General features: G+C 45.4%; 1 protein-coding gene across 1 annotated transcript in view; it reads left to right on the top strand.

The window, feature by feature from the left end:
• Positions 1-637: 637 nt before the first annotated feature.
• The window catches only part of LOC104467444 (serine/threonine-protein kinase ULK1-like), a gene marked incomplete at its 5' end in the record, with an annotated part of 74,782 nt that continues 50,939 nt past the window's right edge, over positions 638-24,480 (top strand). Inside the window, 6 exon segments of the mRNA XM_010081219.1 lie at positions 638-730; positions 820-861; positions 14,464-14,496; positions 15,285-15,321; positions 22,336-22,509; positions 24,243-24,316. Coding sequence (XP_010079521.1) covers positions 638-730; positions 820-861; positions 14,464-14,496; positions 15,285-15,321; positions 22,336-22,509; positions 24,243-24,316 — 453 coding nt within the window.

A 24,480-nucleotide genomic window follows, 5' to 3' on the forward strand; every position in this document is an offset into this window, starting at 1 on the left:
ACTTGTTATTGTGTATTTTCTGTGGGGGGCAGGTGGCTTCACTCTGCAGTGGCCGGAGCGGGGCTGGGGGCCGGCAGCCCGCTGCGGAGGGGGCCGCAGAGATGCCCTGATGGCCAAAGCTGCCCCTTACCTTGAAAAACGCCAGAAAAAAAAATAATATATCCCCCCACACTGTTTATGAAGTGTGCAGAGGGCTTTTGCTTTAGGGTTTTCTTTTTGTATCTGTGAAGTTTTGTCCTTCTCCACTTCATTTTTCCAAGAGGAGGCGGAATTGCTTACTGGTAAATAAAAGGAAGCCAATCCGGCAGTGGATTTGCCATCATTAGGGTTTGGGATAAGCCGTGGCTCCCACAGTGCGTTTATTTCTAGTGATTAAATAAGAGGATAATCGTCGTATAAAGTAGTAACAAAAACCCAAACCTTGGGCTTTTCTCCTTGGGCTGACAAGAATAATTTGGGAAAAGGCAAGTCTGAACAAGTGAGGGACAGGCATTAGGATATAAAGTGAGAGGCCTTTGCCGGTGCTGTGAGAGGCTGCTTTCAGTCGTGTTTGTAATCTGTTAAGAGGCTGCTTATCCTAATGGAAATTAATGGTGAAATTTACATCTGTTATTGAATTACATACGCACTCTTTCAGAAACCCGAGCTGGAAGTAGCTGTGAAATGCATTAACAAGAAAAATCTTGCAAAATCTCAAACTCTGCTGGGCAAGGAAATAAAGATACTTAAGGTAAAAGTAGACTGACTTGTTTTCTTCAGTCTTTGTTCTGTATGTCCTTTGTTTCTCCCAGCTTATGGTCTTTGTTTTACTTTTTCTAGGAATTGAAACATGAAAACATCGTTGCCTTGTATGACTTCCAGGTAAATACATTCAATTACAGCAAAGCATTCTGGATTTGGGAGAGGTTGAGTGGAGTTCGTGGACTTGCAGTTTTTAACAGATGTTTGTAATCAAACGTGTATTTGGTTTGAGGGGGGAAGAGGGAGGAAGTCTTTTGGTAAGTTAGGGACAGAAACAAACAAGGCTGAGCGGATCATATGTTAATTGTTGTCTGGACCCCAGAACTCTTATGCAGGTGGGAGATGATGTGGGAGGTGCTGCTCCCAGGATGTTATGCGGTGAAATGCAGTGTGTGGTGAATATGTCTGTGTTGGAAGCTCATAAGTTCTCAAAACACTAGAAATAAAATTACAGTAGTTGTTCTTGGCATACCTGCCTTTTATTTTCTTTCTCCAGTCTGGATATATTCCCTAAGAAAACTTATTTTTCCTGAGAATGTAAAAATAGTGTGAGCATGACTTTGTAGCATATGATTGTCTTCAGTTCCAGAGGATTTTCATTTGCATTTTTCTGTTGTCCTTGTGGCAATCACTAAGTGTTAAAAATGGCAGTACACATTTTTAGATTATTGTGGTTTCCCACAGTTGCTTTTTCCTTCGAAGTCAGCTCTGAAGGTCTAATCTAAGGGGCTAAAACTGATCTGCTCTGAAACCCAAGTTGTCCAATGCATTTTTTATTTTTTCCTTGAATTTTTAGTTAAAAAAAAAATCCTGCTTGGGGCATGGGTCAAGTTTTCTCTGATATTTGTGATGCTTTTTAAAAAAAAAAAAAAAAAGCTGCAGGATCTAAAAGCCAAAAATGAACCCTTCTGTTCCTGGATGGAGGGAGGGGTGGCGTGCGGTACATGGGTACAGCCCGTGCTGCCCTAAGGTCTGATATTTGTGAGTGATGGCTGCGTGACTGTTGGCTCCGCCAGACCCCCCAGGTGGCCCTGGGGTGGCTTATCGGGTGCTGCCTGCCTTGTCCCTGATATCACGTGTCCTGCAGGCCGCCGTGTTTGTTGACATTCCTCCTTCTCCCATGGATTGGCTCCGGTGGCCTCCACGTCACCCCCAACACGAGTCTCAGCTGGTCGGTACAGCCTGTTTGCAATGCCTGCTGGGTGCTGTAGTCTGCCTGTGTCACCCCAGCCCTGGGGCTGTGTCACCCGCCGTGTCCCTCTCCGCCGAAGCAGGGGGTTATGGCAGGGTGCTGGAGGGGGTCAGGGTCTTGGACAGTGAGTAATGCCTGGTGTCATTTTGGTGATAAGTGGACGTGGGGGACTTCAGGCTGCTCTGGGAGGGAGGCAAGGCTAAAGGGAATGGGATTGCTGATGGAAATGTCCTTTGAGTGCTCTTGAGCCACCCTTTAGAGCTGGTCTTGCAAAGCCGTGACTGCCTTTGGCCTGACATGTGCTGCAGCATAGCTCAGAGCTGGGGAGGTTTCCTCTGGCACAGGCCACTTGGGGCATTAGATCTCATGTTTTTTCATTCTTCTGTGTACCTTCTAGGTTTGCTTAATAACTTTTCAGTTGAGGGAATGAGTGGCTGCTCCTGCGCTTCCTCTATAGGTTGCATTTGTATGAAGCATTTTGCTGGTAGATTTGCTTACTGCAGATCTTTCAAAGCCTTTGTTCGTACTCTGTTCCTCGCCCTGCTTCAAACAACTGCTGGGTAGGAAGCAGCTCAAAGACATTTCCTGCAAAATGAGTGATTTCATCACTGTTACAACTGCAGCCATGCATTTTTCTCCTTATGTGATGGCAAATGAGCTTTAGTTGAATTCTGTGTATAGCAGCGTAGCCTGGTGAGATATTAGCAGGAAGCTGTGTGAGATAGCACAGAACAGGAACCTGGGAATGGTCCAGGGCTCGAGGCATGCCCAGGTGTATGTTTAGTTACTGGCTTTGTCAGAGACTCCCTGTATGACCTGGGTAATTTGATTTCTTGGACAAAATGAGATGACTTAGGTGGTGTTGCGTGTTATATAGTGCTGCCAGGGTGTGGAGTCTCCTCTGGTGTAGGGTGGTCGGTCATCAGACCCAGCCTGATGGGGTCCAGCACCTCGGCTGTGTGTGTCCCAGTGTTTGGCCTTGCTCTGTGTCTGCTCAGGAGTTGTAGGAGGGTAAATTACCTGCAAAGGCAAAAGTACAGCTCTGTGAGAGGCTGGCTTCTGCCCACCTTTCCTTCCTTTGTGGAAAAGATTCCTTATTACCTTGTTTATCTGATAAAAGGTTGGTTGCTTCATTCAGAGCTGCATATATGTATTTACCCTTGAAAATGTTGTAGTTGCAGTTAATTGAGCCCTTACTTTTAGGCTTTCTAAAACTGAAGAGGTTTATTCTTCTATCACAACATCATAGAGCAGAAGGGAAAAAATATTTCCTGTGAATATTAGTATTGCCTTGTAGCTTTGTGTCTCGTTGCATTTTGTGTCGTCCCTTCCTCTGCACCTCTGTTAACAGTGACTTTAACTTCTACTCGCGTGTTCCTTACACACAAGGAAATGGTTGCCAAAACCACAGCGGCTGTAAGCAAGTGATTACACCCAATGATGCTTTCGTTTGCATTTTCCTGGTTAAAAGCTAATGCTAACCAGGCCTCATCCAACTCAAGATTTTTGATGTGATGCCAGATTTGCCCCAGACAGACACTTGCAGTGCTGATATTTAATACTGACAGCAGCTCTCACCCAGACACACTTATTTTAGCCTTCAAATCCAGGAATATCGTTGTGTTCCTTCTTGTTTTGTAGATCTTTGTGGTATTGGTTCATAAATAATGACAAAATAAGAAGCTCCCTAGCAATAAATGATGCTGGTGAATGTTTAATGCATACAAGTGCTGTGTTTGGACTTTTATAGATCTCCTCACTGGAGTCCTAAGAAGAGCATCATTCCATGAGAATGGCTCACACAATGAAATATGCATATTCCCATTATTATGTGCTCATGTATTAACGAGAGGTGCTGTGAATAGCCTACGAGCCTAATGCAAGAACCCCTGCTCAAAGAAAGGATAAATCATGTTGTATTGCCTTTCTAAAAGTACCATCTACTTAGTGTCTGTATGGAGTTGTGGTGTAGATCTTTCCTAGGCAGAGAAGATGGCTGGTATAAAATAAAAGCTGTATTCCACCATATGTGGAGTGCATTAGTTGCTACTGAACAATCCTGGCCCCTCAGCTGAGTTGCAGCAGGGCTGGAGTCGGGGTCTGCAGACTGCAGCAGTCGACAGCAGTACAGCAGTCTGGAGGGACATGTGGCTACCAGAAGCCTTTTTCCTCTGTTTGAAGACAGCCAAATGAGTTCTTGTTCCTTACGGTGGAAATTAGCAACAAGGATACAAGGGATGGTTTCTGCCGGATGAGGACTTGGTCTGGAAATGAGGTTTCTTGGAAAAGGGATTTCCAAAACTCTGAGGATCCGCTCAGCTCTCCACGCACATTGACACTGAAAGCTCAGCAGCATGTGTCCTGGTGTGTGGGACTTGTTTTGGTTTCTTTTGTGACTAAGGACATGGCATCTGTGATCAGAGACCACTCGATTAGCGAAGGGGATTCAGTGGTAGGAAGAGAACTCTTGAACTTGTCAGATCCTGGGAGCACTGTGCACTAGACAGCTTCTTCCAGCAGTACTAAGAAGGAGGTTCTTAAATGTGACTAAAGATCTCTGGGGCAGTGGAAGGTCTGAGGTATGTTTTCTTCCCTGTGCTGTGCTAGCTGCCCCAGGAAGGTTGGTTGAGTATGTGTCAAATGAATATTTTGTGTGTGGCTGTGTTGGTGCTAGGGCAGAAAATCTGCTATTTCTGGACATAAATCATGCTTTGGATATTAGAAAGCATTTTCCTGCATGAAATAGGAAGAAGGATTATTTTGCTGGCATGTTTTCCCTAGTTGTGTGCTGTGATCTGAGCTTGCTGCTTAAAGCAGCCTAGCTGTGCCTGTGCTTGTGTGGGTATTGGATGGGGTTTTTTTTCTAATTTTTGCACAGGTGGGATGGACCAGTTGTAGAAACATAGCTGTTAATGTCATGCAGGGTACAGCCCTGCTGAGTTTCTGGTTCAGCCTAGGTTACCTGAGGGTTTGCTTTCCATAATTTTGTGTCAGGTTGGCTGAGTGTACTCACCAGCTCGGGATGAGCTGAGAGTAATGCTTGGCTCATTCGTGCAGTGCAGACTCACCAAAAATATTTCTGCTGGGGTGACTATCACCTGAAGCTCTTGGAGACAAAGAACACGGAGTCCTTGCAGTGCAGTTTTTCTTGTGCACGTGGATTAAGGCACGGGTGGTAGAAGAAACACTTCTCAGTTTACTAATCACTCATCCTGGGCTGGTCTTGAAAGCCAAGTAATAACAGGCTTGTTCTATGGTTGCTGTATAGAAAGTGCTTGGGATCGATGGGATCGTGGCTGTTGGGCTGTTCTGCCGTGCTGTCTGCACCATCATCCTCTTCCAACACGGCCTTTAGCTGCTAGTCCACATCTTGTGTACGTGCCTCCTGCTGTCCCCCAGGATCTCCGGAGCTCCGTGACAGCAGTGTCCTTTGGTGTGCCCTCCAGCACCGCTCACTTCTGCTACAGCGCTTTGCCAATGAGTGTGATGTTGGATGAATCAGCGCTGCTGCAGTGTCACCTCCTTGCCTTGTCACCTCTCGTGCCACCTAATGCAGGATCTTCAGTTCCTTGGGCACTGCTGTTCGGGTGCCCCATCTCAGGAGACAGGGCTCCACGGTGACACTTGCAGTGACTAAGGAGGCACCGTGTCTCTGGGAGATCACACTCCTGAGGTTAGGCTGCCTGCCTGGCTAAAGCCTATTTTAATTCCATCCCTGAGCGAAGCTGGCGAGTTGCCCGGTGAGGGGTTGTGAAGTGCAGGCTTCCCTGAACTGCCAAGCCATCCTCGTTCTGTTTGTGCTGCGGACTAGAATGGGGTGTCTGCTGTCCTGCTCTGTTCAGCATCCTCTCATCTGTTGAAGGGAATCACTCTGTTACCGAAGATTCGATCTGGCTTAATTTGGAATTAGAAAAGGATGGAAAATCCAACCACCCTCTGCTGGTTTTGTAGGATGAGGCTTGAGCGTTTAGTGGACCAAAATGGGTATGTTTATAGAGAGCAGAGAATTCTGTAGTCTTGAACTTCTGTTTTATGTTGGCTTTGCTAGCTGGGTACCCCCCTGTGCAGGTCACAGAAACATCTAACACATGTTCACCACTAAATATAGACCTTAGAGGAGTCATGGGCTTTTTTTAGAGGGAGTGGTCTTGTTGCATTTCTGAAATTATGATCACTGTTTTGCTCATCCTGTGTGTAAAGCACATACCTGTGCTCCTCTCACATGATTAAGGTGTCATGGAGGAGCTGGCGACGTGGAAGTTAATTGTCTCTAAAGCTCCTGTGGAAGGTAGCATTACTCAGACTATAATGACAGATTAAGGAATGTTTCCCAGGAGTAATTGGAAACTGGTAGGCTGTTGTGTTCACAGTTTGACAGCAGAGCTCTGGTAATGGCTGAAGTGCTATTTGTGCTGCTCTTCATGAAGCTCCATCCATGTTTCCACTGTGCAGATTTCCACTGTTTAAATCCTCGTGATGATTGAATGCATTTGAAGTGGGCAAAGCAAGGCAGTGGAGATTTGGCAGATGGATGGGAAGAAATGCCTCCTAATCAGTGGCTGGGTGGGATTGAATTCAGATGGAGAACCACTGTTTGATTTTTTTTTTCAAATATTTATAGGTCCAAACCAAAGATTTAATTTTGTGACCGGACTGGACTTGACTCTAAACTGTGAAACAGCAATAAAACTGTTTCAAAGGCTCATTTTAGTGCTCAAGAATGTGTAGAGAATTGAGGATACAGTTCACTATCATGCACCCTTGGCCTTCCTGTCTGCTGATACCAACTGAAAAGCTTTTGTGCAACAGGCAGACTAGCAAACAGCAAACACAGGGTTGATGTTGGTGGTAGGAGTCAGGGCTGGATGGTTCTGGTTTGCTTTGGGGAAACTCCTCGAGCAGCTCCACTCCTCTGAAGCGAACGGGTCTCTTCGTGCGGCAGACCAGACTGCCTTCAGCACGTGGCATGCAGCAGGGTACAAAGGGAAAGGAGAAGCTGAGCACAGGGGTGGTCAACAGAGGTGGTGGTCTTTGATCTGCAATGTCAAGGAGAGAAAATTTTTTGTTTTGTTTTCAAAATAACTGTGTACTTGTTTGCTTGGTTTTTGTTGGTTGTGTATTTTTTTTTGTTTGGTGGGGTTTTTTTTGGGTTTTTTTTTTTTTTTTTGCTCTTACTTGTGTAGCAATATTAAATGGCAAACTTGATGGAAAGTGAATGTGGGTGCTGTGGTCTTCCAAGGCAATGTTTCTCAGGTACAGACCTAAACGTACTTTGCTTAAGAGAAGCCTTCTTAACTGTCTTCAGATGTTATGGTTCCTCTCGGAGAAATTTAATGATAAATGCCCACAGCAGAATCCAGGGAAGAGCCCTGCCAACAGATAGCTTTAGACCCTCTTTTGTGCTTAGCGTATGTCAAAGAGATGATTTAACTGTGTGATGTCTCCTGCTTTATGGTGTGCAGGTCTTAAATTCCACCGTAAACAGAGAGAGATGTGCTGAGTATGTAGAGTGAGGATCTCAAAGCTCCATTTGTTTATGAAGCAAGGTTGTTTCAAGGGGAGCTGATAGAAATGAATCAAATTCTGCATCAGTGGTTGCTCAGGGCAGTGATGCTCTGTCTGGCTGCAGGAGCACCTGGCCTGTCTCCGAGCATCAGAATAACAGGAGGAATTAGGTCAGCTGAGCTGGCACACTGGAGATCAACCAGACAGCGTGGTTCCAGGGGGGGAGTGAAGGATGCAGAATTTGAAGTCATTAGAGATCCTATTTAGCCAAGTGTCTTACATCTCCAGGAAAGGAAAGTCTCCCAGCCAGCTCGGTACGCACTGGGGGCCTGGGGCATGCGATGCTGGTGTGATGGGAAACCCCAGGGATGGCAGTGAGGGGTGAGGTGGGGTCAGCCCTGCTGGGCTCGGAGCACACAGGCTGTGTGCTTTCTATGTGTGCGTGCTGCTTAATGGCACTCTGCACAAAGCTGGGCAGTTGGGCAACTTTCTCTTTGCAGAATTTTTCTTTTGATTTTTTTTTTTGGTCTAGTTGGCAATTGTAGCCGGCCTGTTAAATATGTTAAAATATATTCACTTCTCTTCAATTTTTAAATACTGCAGATTCAAGCCTGTGTTACTCTGGCTTCTGGTAATGGGATTTTTTTTTTCCCCTCTTAAACTAAGACCATTTTTATTTGAAAACCTGTGCTTTTTTCTTTAAACTTGTTGTAACACCTTTATGCTGGGACAATGTCTGTTTGTTTTCTTAAATGTGGTAAGTGAAGTATGAAGTAAGTGGATGTGAAAGAGAAGACTTGCAAAGGCCAGTCAGTCATGCAGCTGCCATACAAAACCCTGTGGGGCTTGGGCCTTTAATTTCCAGAGTGGCATTAAAAAAAATCTCCTGCAGGATATCAGATTGTGTTTGGGATATGCCATTAAAAAAAACCAAACCCTTCCCAGCTTTATTAGTGGAACTGCATTAGTTGATTCTAAAATCAAATTTCCAGATCATGTTGCTTGTGCATGAACGTATCTCAGTGAATGTGTCTCAGTGAGTGTGTGATTAAAACTGAAAAGTTCGCTCTCGTAGCCTGCTTTATTGTCCACCTCGACCCACAGCACTCCCCCCACTACTGCTCTTTGGGCAGGCTCACAAAATGCAGCTTTATGGTATGCAGTGATTTCATTCCAGTACATGTGACTGAGCTTAAGGTGATGGGGAATTCAACCTTAAATGTTCATTTTATGACTGTGATCCAGAAAGGAGATGAGGAATAGATATAGAAAAGTGTATCTTCAATATTTTTATGATTGTTTTTAGAATTCTGAAGTTTCTTCTCTTGATAGTATTAACATAACGCATTGCCATTTGCAGAGGGTAACTACTTCTTTCCGCTCCATGTCAGAAAGTCCAAACTTTTCAGGATTCTGCTGCTTTTTTTCTGCTGCAATCTCTTATCCTTGCTGGGCTGCTCATACAGGTGTGACCCGCACTGGAGCCTCCCTGAGAGCTGGTGAGCTGGGGCATAGGCTGGTGCAGGTGGTACAGCATTACTCTCAGACAAACAGGACTGCTGTGAGAAGCGATTGTTTTTTGGTGCCCCAGCAGCACGAGTCGTTCCGTTTGCTCTGATGCGTGTTTTTGGTCTCACCATCAAGGTCTGACTTGTGGAACCTGCCACTTTGTCTCTATACTCCTATTATGACTTTAATCCTATATTTTGGTTTCTGTGGTTAGGCTCAGGTGCAGCTCTCAGCTTTGGTTTGCTGGAGTGTGTTGCTCTGCTGAGGCCCAGGCTGCCTCTGAAGGAGACTGACATTTTCCCGTTTGAGCTCTCTGCAAACCCTATAGCCATCACTCATCCAGCAAGTGTCTTGAATCTCAGGGCTTTGATCAAAGCCTGTTGTGAACTAGTGTGAAGCCACCAGCGGACTGCCCCGTCCATGGGCTGTGACGGGCACTGCCTCCTGCTGCTGCCTGGGGCTGGAGAGGAGAAGAGAGCTGGGGCTGGTTTGGCTGGAGCAGAAAGCTTATGTTCAGGGGAAGGGATGGTGAAGTTTCTTCAGGTCACTTGAAGATTGAGCTGTTTTACCAGCTGTCCTTCCATTTGTCTGGGATGGTATTAGCTGCCTGGCAAACAGTAGCTCCACGGACGTGACATTGTCTTCTTGGCTTTTTAATGTCACGCAGTCAGGCTTTAGGACTGTTGCCAGAGGGATGGGAAGTACTTTCCCTCCCTTCCTGAAGCACATGTAGAACCAGAGGATAGCTTTCCTGCTGTTTGTAATCTGCCCTGAAGTACAGCCTGGCCTGAAACATCTGGTTTTTGAGCGGAGAATACTGTAGTGCTGGAATAGGGTAACACTGGCCCTTGGCATGATCCTTCTTCTGGTCCTGCAGAAATCTGCCCACTGCAAGGCTGGCCATAAACCACTTCTGTACTGCGGGGTCTCACTTCTGCTTGCCCTGTGCCTCTGCTTGTTCTCTCCTGAGTTGGAAACCTACTTAAAATGTTCATGAGTTCCTTATTGGTAAGGTTCAGAAGGAGTGAAGAAGGTGACCACGGTCAGAGAAGAGAGAAGCACAATAGGCTCCAAGATAGGGTTTTAGTTGTGTGTTTTGGGTGTTTTTTGGTTTTGGTGTGGGTTTTTTTTTTTTTTTTTCCCCCGTGTGAGGTCAAAAGGCATGTGAGTATCTTCTAGCTATTGGCTTTCGATCTTTGTGGAAGAGGCTTTCCAGGTGCTGTTGGTCTAGGAGTTGGTTTCTGTAAAGCAAAAATGTGTTTGTTATAGCCCGTGTTCATGACTCCAGTGCTACTGTCCAAAGAGCCATGAGTAGAGACCATAGGCCAAAGGGGTGCTGGTTCCATGAGATCTACTGGCAAAACAGGGGATGCAGTGTGATTCTTCTGCATTGAGTGGGGCAAGGAGCATTAAAAAAAAATAAAAAAAAACCAAAACCAGAGCAGAAAAGCTTAGCTTTCAGTTGGTGTCGAGTTATTCTTCCCTTGTCAAAACCTCAGATTTATTTTATGTGTCTGTTGTGTTGGTTGAGTGATGAGTCCCAGCCCCATTTATGGAGATCTGCGCGTGGCAACTATCTTTGCTTGGCAGCTGCTTGGGGTGCTGTTTGAGAGGCAGTGTTGGGCAGCATGTGGTAGATATCCCCTGAGAGGTACAATAGAGGAACCTTTGCCATCAGAGGGAGGCCAGCAAACAGGCAGTGGTGGTACGCTGCTCTTTAGGAGAGTAACAGAACCAGTTTGGAGGACTTGGGTCTGTACGGCTCCTCTCGTGTCGGCAGTAGGAGCCATGTCAGCCACGCGGTGCTCAGCACGTGGGTGTGACAGCGGAGCTGTGTTCGTCTCCCATGTGTTCCTCCTGCATCCCCCAGTCTTCCTAGAGAAGAGGGTTTGGGTGAGGTGGAAGCCGTTCTTTGCTGGTTTTACCCCTGAACACTGGTCTCGCACAGATTGGTGAGAACACAGCATTGCTGAGAGAGTTTTGCAGTGTTCTGTAATTAACTTCAACCTTTTTCCCTTCCTAAACATCTTTCTAAATTTGGCAACAGGCTAAGTGCAGAGGAGGATTCCTCTGAGGAAGTTTCCTCTCGCAGACTTTTCCCTCGCTGTGGCAGGAGGATGACTAACTGTGGGTACACCCAGACGTTTCCCTTTGGACACACCTAAACACAGGCTTTCCAAGAAGAGGATCATGCCACCTTCCAGGATGGGTGGAGAGAAAATTTACAGGGAGACAGGACTGCTGGGTCTTGATGTCCATAACAGCATCCCTCCCGGTGTCTGAGCGAGGGATTTTTAACACAGCACTGTTCTGGGGTGATTCATGCTCTACTGCTAAATGAAGTTTCTTCATTTCTTTGTCTTCTGTCAGCAGATGTGCATTATTTGTAGACAGTAGGGGCTGTTGCCTATTTTAACACTCAATTAAATTGTAACTTCATCGCTGGGGCCTCTGCTGCAAGAACTATGAGTCAGGCAATGATCCAGACTGATTAATTATCAGCTTAATGCCTTTGGCAGAAGCCTTTTGGTGCTGTTGTGGAGCATAGTCAGGGTACTGCTGCACTTCATGATTAGAGGAAAAGTTAGGGGCTTGCCTCTGTGCTGTTCCCGTTGTCGAGCTTGTTCGGTACAGGATTAGCCTTGGCTGCACTAACTGGCACATGTGAGCAAGAGGTCCAGAGTAAACTATCTGTAGCGCTTCTTGGACATAAGCCTATGCAGAATTACAACAAAGTGTTATGTTATTCTTGTTACTGATGGGGAAATGAGTGGGTTGGGCATTTTGTTTCTTTTTGGAGAGACTGGTAGACTGCAAAATCTAGCTTGCAGCGTTTTTTTTCCTTGTTTTGTTAATGAAAAAGTCATAAATAATTGTGGAAGGCTAAAAATGGAAAAGAAGTAGTTTCTGCTGCTGAATCAGCTTGAGAAAAGTCCATCAGCCTGTTAGAGAAACCAGAAGTCTTTTTAGGCAGTTGTATCTGTCATAACCCCAGTAAGCTACTGGCTGAAGGCTTTTTCCAAACAAGAGCTTGTTTCTGGGGCCTTTCCTGAAATAAATTATTAGTTTTTGTGGCAAAATTCGTACAAATCTCTTTCTGGTAAGTGGGTCTGGAAGTGCTGAAATTGCAAATGGGGAAATTGTGTCATCCCTGCTACAAGCGTCTGCAACAAGTGCCTGCAATCTGAAAATACATTTTCTAAATGTCCTCCAGCGGTGGGTGTGTGTGCAGCAGGGTGCTTCCTAGTAAGGCGTGAAAGTTTGGAGGGTGCTGTTGCCAGGGGATGGCTGGGGGAGCCACCGACTTCTCCCCTAGGAGCCTTTCAGGCCTTGCCCTCTTATCTCTTCACCTTGTCTTGGTGAGATAAAACCACCAAGGTCACTTTGTTGCTGGGGAAGTTGAGCAGAGCATCTCCCTCGCCTGTGGAAGTCCTTATTTAACCCCAGTGACTGTACGCACTGGCTGCCAAAAATCAATTACTTGCTTGATGATGTTTGTTTGCAGAGTCTGTAAATAACATACAGTGGAAAAACAACCAAACTGCACAGTGCACATTAGCTGTTGGCTAATAAGTTATTACAAAGGTCTTTTGGACTTAGTTTGTGTAAGCTAAACTTCCTCTTCATTTTCTATATAGGTAATAATATACCAAGCTTCCCCAAACCCTGCTGGCCTATGGATATTAATGTGTAGATGCCTGAGCTGCAATGATCACAGCATGGTTAGACAACAAGTGTTGATGAAAACTGTTGCTGAGGCAGTGATGAACTCGGTGTGGGCTGCAGAAAACACTTGGGACACACCCTCCATGCCCAGCAGTTGCCCCATAGCGAGCTCCCCGTCCTGCTGCCCCGCAGTCCTTCCCTGAGCAGCTGCACCGTGCTGCTGCTGTGTGCTTGTGTCTTCTGGTGCATCTGTGGCTGGGATTCCCGGAGCAGTGAGAGGCCTGGGGGTCTTTCATAAACCTTGACTTTCCACTCTTCCTGCTAAGGACAGCAGAGCTGGTGGGCTTTTAATGCTGCTGTAAATTTTCCCCTGGCCCTTTGTCACGTGCAAAGCTTGTGATGTTGCCTGGGGTTTTCTTGCAAGGAAATGCAACAAACGCCTTCTTGAAGTATCACAGAAAATTTGCTTTTTGGAGAACCAAGGGGACCTTCAGAAAGCTCAGCTGGGCTCAGCAGTGAGAAGAGCTGTGAGAGCTGGGGATGGCCAGCCCTGGGTCTGGTGAACCCTCAGACCAGGGGATTTGTGTGAGCTGAGGCTGCTGGGCTGCCCGGTGCCTCGTGCCCCTCGGGGAAGGTGGCCCATGCTGTGTGCAGCTGGAGCTCAGGTCTCAAACTGCAGGTAGTTCAGCTTCCTCATCTCTCCCCTGCCTTCCTCCAACCAGTCTTCCAACAAGCATCTGGAAACTCAGCTTTCACGTGGTGAAGTTAAAAGAGGACTGCAAGAGCAGTGATGGGAGGTGCTGGAGACTCGAGGCATTGACAGAGGCAGTTTCGTACAGGCTTGGCGGGAGGCAGAGTCCTGTGGGCAGGTGAAGATGAAAGGGGCTGGGAGCAGACAGTGGAGACTGCTTGGAAACTAAAAGGCTGGTTGAGTGGATACTGGGGCTTTTTGAAATTGTAGTCGGGCTCAGAAGAGGAATTGGGCAGGCAGGTGTCTGAACAGCCTGGGAGTAAAGGCGTGCTGCCCTGGGGCTGTGGAAATCATGAAGTCTCCTGCTCAGCCGCTGCTTTGAGCTTCTCCACTCACCTGATAATTGCTGCCTGCACTTGTCCAGGACTGGCCCTTGAGTTTAGGAGTGACTTCTAGCATGCAGGCTTTTAGGTAGTAGGTCTGCTTCTGTCTGACTTCTGGAGGTAAACCCTCACATCATAAGAATCATCACAGTGCAGCACCTGTAGCAACCTTAGGAAGATGAGCGTTTGCCTGGACTCTGCTGGTGTTGACCCCCATGATAATCAAGAAACCTTTAGCCACCTGATAATAGCGCTCTGTTAATGCATGTGTAGAAATTGGTTGGCCAGTGTTGCGTTTTTGACCTGAGATCTTTCCTTTTTGCCCTCAAAGCAAGGGCGAATTTCTTAGGCACTTTTCAGCCGTGGGGTTGAATCGCAGGTCCCAAAGTTGTGTTGCTCTTATCTTGCTGTTCAGACTAGCGCTGTTCATGTGGGCATAGCTGCTTTAAAGGGCCAAGCTAAATGTGGAAATTATTAGGGCTCTAAGATAGTAGTGTGCCAGCATCTGTGTTGCATGCAGCTGTTAATCCCAAGAGCCCGAAAGGAACCTGAAGACCCAAGCCACCATGCAGGAGATCTGCTTGGTTAGACAGATGGACACTAAGAAAGGATGATATGCTTAAATTCTTGTCACTTCCAAAGTAAGCAATTTTCCAGGAATCAACCTATAATGCAATTTTAACCTTCTCTTCAGTCTAAATCATAACAGAGCACAGTTTACCTGTTTAATGTGTGAAGTATTTCAATGTGTAATTTTTTTTTTTCTATTTCCCCAGGAACTGGCAAACTCTGTCTACTTGGTTATGGAGGTATGTTTTTTCTTTTTTTTTTTTTTCTTCTTTCCCCCCATTTAAAAAAAAAAAAGTAAAGACTTGTTTTAACCAAACCAGCTTGTTACATAAGTAGTGGTTTCTGCTCACAGTCTCACCTGCGATGCTTTTACTAATCTAGTCTGCAGCTGCCTGTCTTTGAGAACTGGAGCAGTATGGGTGAAGATAGCAGCCAGGGGGATTTTTCATATTGCTGCAGTCAGGATGTCGTGCTGGCACAAGTCAAATCAGTCAGACATCTTACCTCAAGGGTCAAATGGGTGTTACTGGGTAGTACCTGCTTCAAAGATACACAGAAAGAATTTTCTCAACACAGCCTACCTGCAAAGCTTTTGAACATTTTCTTTCGTCTGCAGTCTTCGTTCTGCGATCTTGTTGACTTTCTTCAATACTGTGGAACATGATGTGGGAAACTTCAGTTTTCAGCTGTGGCTGGTCTCAGGCTATCCTCAGCCAGCTTTCTGGTGGTGACCCTTCTGCTTTGTTCTGGTTTTATCTTTCTCTCTGATGTGCTTGTACATGGATGTGCACGTGCACAAAAGCTAGTTAATGCTGGTGTATCGTAATGCAACATAACGTTTGGGGGAAATGGGACAGAAGAGGAACCTACAGGAATGGGATTTTCCCTGCCAACTTCTGAATATGTATTTTGACACAGATGATTATTTATGTTTAAGTACTGTAAGCCTGCTGTTCTAGTGAATTTTGTTTTTCTTTTTCATCTTTGATTTGCCTTTCATTCACTAAGCTTTCTGTTCTGTTTGCAGTACTGTAACGGTGGTGACCTGGCAGACTATCTTCACAGTAAGTAGAACAATATGGAGAATATCCTCTGCATTCAAAAGAAAACACTGACTGTTTTAGCTCGTTAAAGTTGCTGGGGTTTGTGGAAGATGTGACTAAGCAGATTGTATATTTTTTTGTTCTGAATTCCTGCAAAAAAACAGATTATCACTGCTCCTTGCCTAAGAGGCTCACCCTTGATGATTATTTAAAAACTGAGAATCTGTGACAGTAAAAGCAAGTCCTGTAGTCTTTCCTGTGTAGGTCAGTGGTGATTGTTGTCAGTAGTTATGTATTTTAGTTACAATAGCCCTACAGATTGCACGTATTTTAACACTGCTAGGGATGTGATTTGTCTTTTCATGGTCACTGGAAAAAAGCTGTTTATACTGAAGCCTTGCGTCCTGTAGGGTTGGATTAAAATAAGATCCCAAGAGTATATTTCACTTTCTTCAAGTTTACCCCTAAGGGGCACATATTTTAACACTGCTAGGGATGTGGTTTGTCTTTTTCATGGTCACTGGAAAAAAGCTATTTATACTGAAGCCTTGCGGCCTGTAGGGTTGGATTAAAATAAGATCCCAAGAGTATATTTCACTTTCTTCAAGTTTACCCCTAAGGGTGTCCCAGCATCTGGGACAGAACACATTTCTTGCTTCAGTGTGTTGAGGGTGACTGTATGGAGCCAGCAGTGCTGTGAGGGTGATGAAAACCATGAACTTCAGGGTCTTTTGGAGAATATAGGACACGTATCTGTGGTGTTTTGAGGAACGTTTTGATGAGACTGAAGTGTGTCTCTGCCATCAAACTGAATGAACCAGGCTTTGCATGTTATCCGGCGGAATTGCTGGGACGTAGGCTTCAGTCTCTCAAGGTATTTTTTCAGTGCAGCCCACTGCACAGGCACAGGATCCTGGCCTCTGAAAATCATGTTGCGCCCAAGTACCTGAGCGGTAGGAGGATAACATGTTTTACAAGTTGCTTAGCTGCAGTCAGACACAGCCCTTATTATCTGTTGGACTAATGGTATTTTTTTTGTTTGTTTAAAGTAGCTTTCTTGTTGTTTTGCATGTTAACTAGAAGATTACTAAATGTGAAGAGACAACTTTAATCTTATTTCTTGTATGGCTCTGGGTCATGATTAAACAAAGTCTGTTCACATTGTTCACATTAAAAGCTAGTCAGCTGGATAATACTTCAGGCTCCTTATTTGAGGTGCATGATGCCTGGAAATAGCAAAAATTGAAGGATTAAAAGCTAAGTTTACATTTGCCCTGCAGCTAGTGTTGGTATCCCTAAAATGATTATTTGGGGCTTGATGCTGCTATGTTGCACTCTGTTCATACAGGGTAATGAATTACGTTTGTGGACTTCAATTTTCAGAAAGGTTTTCATACTTGAAGGAAAATGAAGGACTATTCTACCTTTCATGTGTTTTGTTTGTTTAAAATGTGGGTGAGAGAGAAGTGACAGGCATTTGGTTTTTAGAATCCAGATTTAGTGTGCTTTGTCTTAAGTCGTGGTGTTCTGCATTCATTGGGTATTGCTGTGCTCTAAAAGGAGCATCTTTGGTGGTGGTGAGATGCTGTTATGAATACCAAGTGAAAACATTTTTGTACTTGGTAACTTTTTTCTCTTTGAATACAAGTGTAAATTTTAATAATGAAATGCTTTTAAACAGTAGTCAAACTTTAGCTTTATCAGTTCATGGGCTTTGAAAGCTAAAGATTTTAGCTTTCATGCACATGAAATGAACCTTGATGGTAAAGCACTGAGCTGTGCACTCCTGTTTGGCAAAGCTGTGTATGTAAACACATACAGCTTCTGGCTGAATGATTTATAGGAACATGGCTTTATAGATGATCTTCCTGTTCATACTGCTGCTTCCATGTATACCTTGTTGCTTTCTCCCTTCCACCACCACCAAAAAGAAAGTGAAACATACTGTGCAATTAGCTAGCCTATTAACACAGCTCCCTTGTTTATCAAGCAAGACTACTCAGGAAATTGGTGGCTAGATTGAGAAAGTGATGATGAATTGTATTTTCCAAATAAAATTCAGTTTTACTCTAGTTTTGTTTGTTTGAGTGTTGCCTGGAGTAAGGTTTGATCCTTCTTTGCCTGAGTTAATTTGAAAAAGTTACCTTTAGCTCTGTTACCTATCAAATATTTCACCTTGGTAACTGTAAAGAGCAGCTGTTGTGACTGGGAGAGTGGTGCTTGCTTTTATTTTAACTCTTAACATCTGTGTGCCAGTTGCCGGTAAAGAAGAAAGCCCAGCAGGTGCAGATTTCCAGAGGAAGCAGTCATTAAGAGACTGCAGCGAGAAAGTCAGTTAATCCCATCGCTGCAGCAGAGATCTGGGTCCTCCAGATCGCAGAGCCTAGGTACAAGTGTCAGCTCTTGCATCGCGTGGCTTTCTCCATTCTGCCACGTGCTCCTTTGGGTAACTCCTCTCCCAGTTTCTGCAGGCAATCAGGCTGCTTTTGATGATAGTTGTTTTTTCCTGAAACCTCACCTTGGAAAGTTCAGGTTTCTTCCAGAGTATTTCACTGGTATGCAGGAGGCTCATCTATTGAGTGGTTATTGTGCTGCTTCAGTTATTTTAATAATTGCATGATCGTATTTAATTGCAGCATCTACTTTCCCACTGACTCCAGATGTTTTTGCTGGTAGTTCTTGTAATGCTTATGCAAGCTGTGCATGCAAATCCTCTGCTTCTCATTGAACAAGATGCTTATAAGCTTCCCAGTCCATTCTGCCCTCTAATTACAAGCATTAAGCAATATGGTAATTCTGTGTTGAGTCCAAAGGCACTCTAATTCTCCTTGTCTTCACAACTGGAAGACGTGCATATGTGCATGTTTCAATGCAGTGTGCGTTTTGGCTGGGTTACGCTGTTGGTCAGCCCTGTCTCTTTGATACAACCCAAGGTTGCGTGTGTTCTGCTGAGTACAACTTCTGTGGTGCTGTTCCTTGATGGTATAATGCAGCTTCCCTTCTGATAGTTCTCTGTGGATGCTGCTCTTGTTTAGAGCCCACCATAGGTGTGTTTTGAGCTGAGAGTGGCAAGTCTCTGTGTGGGGGAGGCATTACAGAAGTGACCGTTCTCAGTGTGGGAATAACTGGAATGCTGTGGCCTTGGGTACACAGGAGGTCAGAGCAGGCTGATCTATAATTTCTTCTTTAAAGTCTGTGAATTGGCTCTGACACAGGATGGACAGTTTGTAAGCACGTATTCATGGCTTTTCTTAAAGCTGCATCTTGGAGAGCAGATCTCTGTGAAAAAAAACTTCATGTCAGAGCAGGGCATTTCTTGGCTTGACCATGACGTGCAAGGAGCTGTGAGCTTCTAGTTCATCTCAAGTGGTGTGGGGACCCCTTTGCAAACAAGAGGTGTGAGGCACTGCTGTGTATCTCTTCACCCTCTACAGCTAGGTAATTAAGAATATGTATGGTAGGAGTAGACCTATCTGGAATAAGTCTTCTGATTTCTATGGAAGACTTCCCAGGAGTCTCTCTGGCCATGCTCTGCATGCATGGGGGAGTCACAACACAGGCCCCAAATAAATCAGTGTGGTCTCGCAGCATGATTTGGATTGGGCCCATGTTAAAGAGAGATTTGTGGCACCTGTGGGTAAGAGGAGAAGTTCTTTTTCCTAAATAACTTTTCCAAAATGGTTTTATGTAACATCAGTGGGTATACTCCAGTGCATCTACCTTTGGATCAGCTGAAAAGGGCTGTTTACTGTGGTTTACCTGGCAGCCTCTTGGCAGGTTGAACATCTCGGCATATTCTGATCAGGGTACTTTTTAGGTGGTTTCATCCTTTTCCTCTGCCTCAAGAGCTGTGAGGCACATGGGCCCTGCAGTGACCTGCAGTAAATATTTGCTCTGATCTACTGACCTGTGTGGCTGCTGTTCCCAAGGCAGTAAGCTGAGTGCCTCATCACTTGAGTGGAGCCCATGAAAATAAACACGGGGATATTATTACTTCTCAGTAATGGCGAAGTAAGGCTTGTGAAACAGCGTTCTCTGCAAGAATGTGTTGCTCACCACAGACAACCACAGGGATGCCTAGACTTCAGTGTTTTGCCAGCAGTTTTCTGGTGAAGATGAGAATGTCCCATTTTTACAGGGACAGAAGTAAAAGTTTGCTATTTGGGATGCAGCAAAGAAAGTGAGTTGTTTCATTCTCCACACTTTCTTGGTTTTTGGTGGCACATAAATGGAATGAGTCTTCTGTATCTTCTCCCTCCCTCTGTCGATGGTAGCTGGTCTAGAAGATCTCTTGTAGATGAATGTCCTGAAGTCACTGAAAGTGTCAGTTGTATTTATATCTCTGCTCTTCAGTTGGAGATTGCTGCTGTCAGTTAGTAGACTGATGGGCTGAATATGAGAGATAAGGACTCTTGTTTTTCTGTGTTACGGCGTGTCTGTTAGTGGACTGATGTAAGAGGGTATGATCCCCAAGTAACTGACTGTCCCTTGTCTGTTACTGGCAGCGGCATCTCAATTGTGCAGTGCTACCTTGCTACTCTACCTGGATTCATGATATTTAATGCTTCCAGAGGACCCAGCAGACCTCTGTCTAATTTTGTTGTGCAGCAACATGGTAGCTCCACTATGCCACAGCAGATACGTTGAGGGGAATCTGCAGGCTCAAGACACCAGCTTGGATTCTGTGTGTGTCAGGAAAACAGTAACTTTGCAGGGCTGAGAGCTTCATACAGACCTCTGGACAATCTTAAATTCTGCAGAAATTAGTAGCTTAGAGGCCCTATTTTCTTTGGGTGGGTGGATTTTTTTGATCTTGGTAGCAATGATGTTGTTTTCAGTGTAAAGAGTTATAGCCCACATTAGGGAGTCTTAGCAGATTTGCTGAGGGATAGTGACTGGTGCTGTGTTAGCCTTACAGCTACCAAATTATATAAAGGAGAGGGTAACACCTTAAAGATATGGCACACTGTTGGCACTGCAGGTCAGGACAAGGCTCTCAACAGCATGGTTTCTCTTCTAGAGGCAGAGTGTATTTAGCCAGGAGTTTGTAATTGCCTCCTAGCTTAATAATGTTAAGAGCTGCCAAGTTTCAAGTCTTGCTTTGTGTTTGGGAGAAAATGAGCCAGCCTGTCTTCTTCTGGGCCTAAGCTGAACTGGGTAAAAAACTTTGGACTTCTTGCTAGTTTGTTTAAAGATGGTGTTTTAACCATTCCTGAATAGATGTCCCTGCATAGGAATAGCAGAAATATTGCAGAGACCTTTTGTTGGAGAGAAGACTGAGCACAGCTAGGATCAGCTAAGAGGCTGTACGTTTGATAGAGAGAGAATGGTCAGCAGGAGGTCGGGGAAAGCCTTGTTAAAGATGAGGCAGTGCTTTTTTCAGAAGATGGAAGTGCGTTGGGAAGACTGGCATCTGACTGCCTCTTAATGTCCTTAAAATCCCTTCACAGAATCTCCCCTTCTTGGCAGAGGAGTCTCTTGAATTCCAGCTGAGTGGGAGTTCATAGGGAAAAGGACCAGTGAGGGCAGAGCAGCTCTCTATGCATGTGCGCTGGTGTCACGTGTATGGGTCCAGGAGCAGTTGACAGCCGTGGTGACATTTCAGCTCGGCTTGTGCCTCCTTCTGGAACAGTGATGTTTTGGATTAGTGGGAGTTAATTTTCTGTTGTAAGTGCTCTTTAACTGATCTGTGTCCCTTGCTGTTTCCTATGCTCATATTTTAGAAGTTAGACTTTTAATTTCCTGTGTTGTGTTAAAGCTGTGTGCGACCTCATCTGTGTTTTCATAAGGATTCCTCCCTTCTAGCTGACTAGGTAGAGTAGCATTTTGAAGCTCCTGCCAGCTTGTTTTAATGTCTTGCTAGAGAACAGCTGGAAAAACACTAATCAAGTCCCAAGTAGTTTACAGGGACCTTTCACAAAAGACATGATTTTATTCAAGTGGAATGGTGCTTGCTTTAAGCCTGACCTGCTCAGGGACTGGCAAGGAGGCAGGCTGGTAGCACTGTTGATCCTGGGGTTTGTTAAAAAAGCTTTGGCAAGAGTTTCATACGTGTAGCTCTTAAAATAACGAGAGCTAATGTCGCATCGCTCTGATGAGAAGAGCTAGTGGAATGTTATTTTAATCCCTTCAGTGTTTATTTTCACACCACAGTTCTTGGGAAGCCCGTGTCTTGGGAGAGTGCAGTTCAGAGCTTCCAAATTTGTAGATTCTGATCAGTAGTTTGTTTTTTTTTTAACTTATGAAAGCATTCTGAGATGGTCTTGCTGCTGTTTCCTACCTATGGATGCAAGATGGAGGGTGTCAGATGGCAGTCTGTAGGGGCCTGTTGTTAGGTGTTGGATTGTGGCTCATCCTAACACAAGTTTGGGATTAGAGTCGTGGTTTGGTCTGGTGGGGGTGACGCACAAGCGTTAGGCCTAGACCTGGGCTCACAGCCCGGGGTGACAGATCCTGCTGGCCCTGCACCCTCACTGGCTGCCTGACTTTAACCTACCAACCCTTTCCAGGCCCAGCCTGGGCCTTATTCCTGTGAGCATAAAGCCCAATCCTAACTGCCTTTGCTTTTAGCTCTGGGTGTAGACGTGCTCTTTGCGATAAAGCTCTGGCCTTGGGTATCCTGTCGCTATCGACCGTAGCTCAAAGGCAGCGACGCTCCCACTCCTCAGGCCACAGGCCCTGCCTGGTGCCTGCCTGGGTCTGGCTGGCAGACTAGGGAAGCCCTAAACCTCACCAAATGCCACTTTTGGACTCAGTTGATAATCCAGATTCAACGCCCACCACTGGCCTGAGCTCACCATGAGAGTCTTGGGGCTGAAAACAGCCCTGAGCAGAGAATAAGCTGGGAATGCAAACGCTCTCCCTTGTTGCCTGTAGGAATCACCCAGAAATAGCGTGTGGAGAAAAAACACTGTACGTGGAAGTAAAAATGCCAAATTATGGCTAATTGCTGCGGGTAACCTGCCCTCTGGGCTCTTCAGAGAACTGTCATTGTAACTTTTTCATCTGTGGTTACTTTTTTTTCCTCCTCCCCAGCTATGCGGACACTCAGCGAAGACACCATCAGGCTCTTTCTCCAGCAGATAGCAGGTGCCATGAAAATGCTGCACAGCAAAGGCATCATCCATCGGGACCTGAAACCGCAGAATATCCTCCTTTCCTATGCAGGAGGCAGGAAATCAAATCCCAACAACATTCGGATAAAGATCGGTAAGACCCTGTTATAAACATCACCCTAAGTGCTCTTGAGAGAGCTTGGCAAGCCTCAGGCTTTCTTTGGGGAACTTTCTAGGGGGAGGAAAGAATTGCTGCACTTTTTAAAGTGCTCTAACTTTTTTTATCATCCTTACTTAGTTTCTCTGCTAGGCATAACCGTCAGTTGGCCCCAAGCAGTCAGAGCAAGAACTTTCTTAAGCAGAGACAGACTAACACAAAATAAATTGGGCAGGGGCAGGCTTTGCTCCACTTCCAAGCTGAACGATGCCTCCCTTGGGAAGAAAAAATACCAGCCTGCCTGAACTGGTGTGTAATCTCCAAGCTTACCAAGAAATGAGCAGCTGTTGTGACTTTTGTCTTCCAGCTTTTAAGAGAATTGCGGTAAATGTTGGTGTCTTAAGGCCTGAAACTAGCTGCTCTCCTGGCTGGCCTCGGAGCATAGTGGGAGTCAGGCACACCTGACTTAGCCTGAATTGGAGGCAGGCTTCTGAGCTGCATTTGGAAGAAATTCGCTTTTTGCACATTAGGCAAGTGGCACAGTTGGACCAGTAGTTAGGACGAATGCTCCAGAAATCCAGTTACAGAGCACCCGTGTTCCCTATGGTCTCTCAGAAATGGGTGCTGGATGATCTCACCTTGAACACGTGGGCTTTTGATTGTTACAGTTCACGAGCTGAAGCTGACACCAATTAGCTAAAACTGTTCCTTGCCTGAACCCTGTGCTGTGGAGGAAGTGTTAATGCTTTAGTTCAGCTGAGAAATGAGGTCTAGTGGAAAAGTCTGTAACGTTGCTGCCCATTTGGCTGAAGGATTTTTTGTGAAGTGCAGAGTTATCTGGGAGGTGGAAGTGACTGGGAGCTGCAGGCACAGGCTGGAGGAGGGCTCAGGCACGGCTGTTCTTCAGCACAGTGTGCCCTGCAACCCCTCCCTCCTGCTTCCCTGAGAAGTACATGGTCCAGGGAAGAGCAGGCCATGCCAATTCATTAGTGACAGATGGCAGTGTAAACAGCTGTGTCAGTCTCAGAGCTTGAAATATCTGGTAACCTTGAGAGAACCTCTAAATATCATATGATCAGATGCTGAGTAACCTGCAGAGGTAATTCATCTTGTTATTCCTTGTCCCTGGCTTTTCTAGTCACCAGGTGGACTGTGGCTCGGCTTTCTGTCCTTGTGCTGGGGTTAGCACTGTTGAAGCTCTTCGAAAGGAACGGAGCAAGACTGTTCTCAGTAGGGCTGGTCAAGAAATGTGGGTAGTGGCAAGTAGTGGTTTCTCTTGGGTGTCTTACGTTGCAGCCTTTTCAATGGAGGGGAACTTTCAGTTCCCCAAATTGAAAGTTGAGATAGCAGCAGATGAACTAGCCAGTATAAACTAGCACAGCCTCACTGAAATCAAAAGAGCTTTACCACCTTCCAGCAGCTGACTTTTCAGAGTGCAGGCAAATGGGTACTGGAAGAAGTGGCAGTTGAACTCTGAAAAATGCCTGTGAGTTTGTTCTTCTGGATACTTTGTGGCTTGGTCTAGACTTTTCTAGTGTCTGTAGTGGGCATCGATAACTAGCGCAAGGATGTTACTGCTTCAGAAGAGAGCTGTCAAAGTCTTGTTAAGATGTTAAGACTTGGTGCGGAGATTCATGGGAAGTGAAAGGAAAGTGGGAGGAATCAACTGGAGAAGGTGTAGGCAGTCTAGGACTGGTGTCTGATCCTAACCTACCTGTTTCTCTTTGTAGCTGACTTCGGGTTTGCCCGATACCTGCAGAATAATATGATGGCAGCAACATTGTGTGGTTCACCAATGTACATGGTAAGTGTGTTTCGCCTATGGGCTTTTCTGTATTGTTCTTGCTTTGCCCCTGAGAAGCAAGGCTTTGTTTTTCACTAGTCTTTTCCCCAAAGGTGAAATTTTACTTCCTTATCGGAAACCAGTAATAAAACTGAACAAAACAGGATATTGATTGCTGTCTGCTC

The sequence above is a fragment of the Pterocles gutturalis genome, unplaced genomic scaffold, assembly GCF_000699245.1.
Source record: "Pterocles gutturalis isolate BGI_N339 unplaced genomic scaffold, ASM69924v1 scaffold13624, whole genome shotgun sequence".
NCBI lineage: Eukaryota > Metazoa > Chordata > Aves > Pterocliformes > Pteroclidae > Pterocles > Pterocles gutturalis.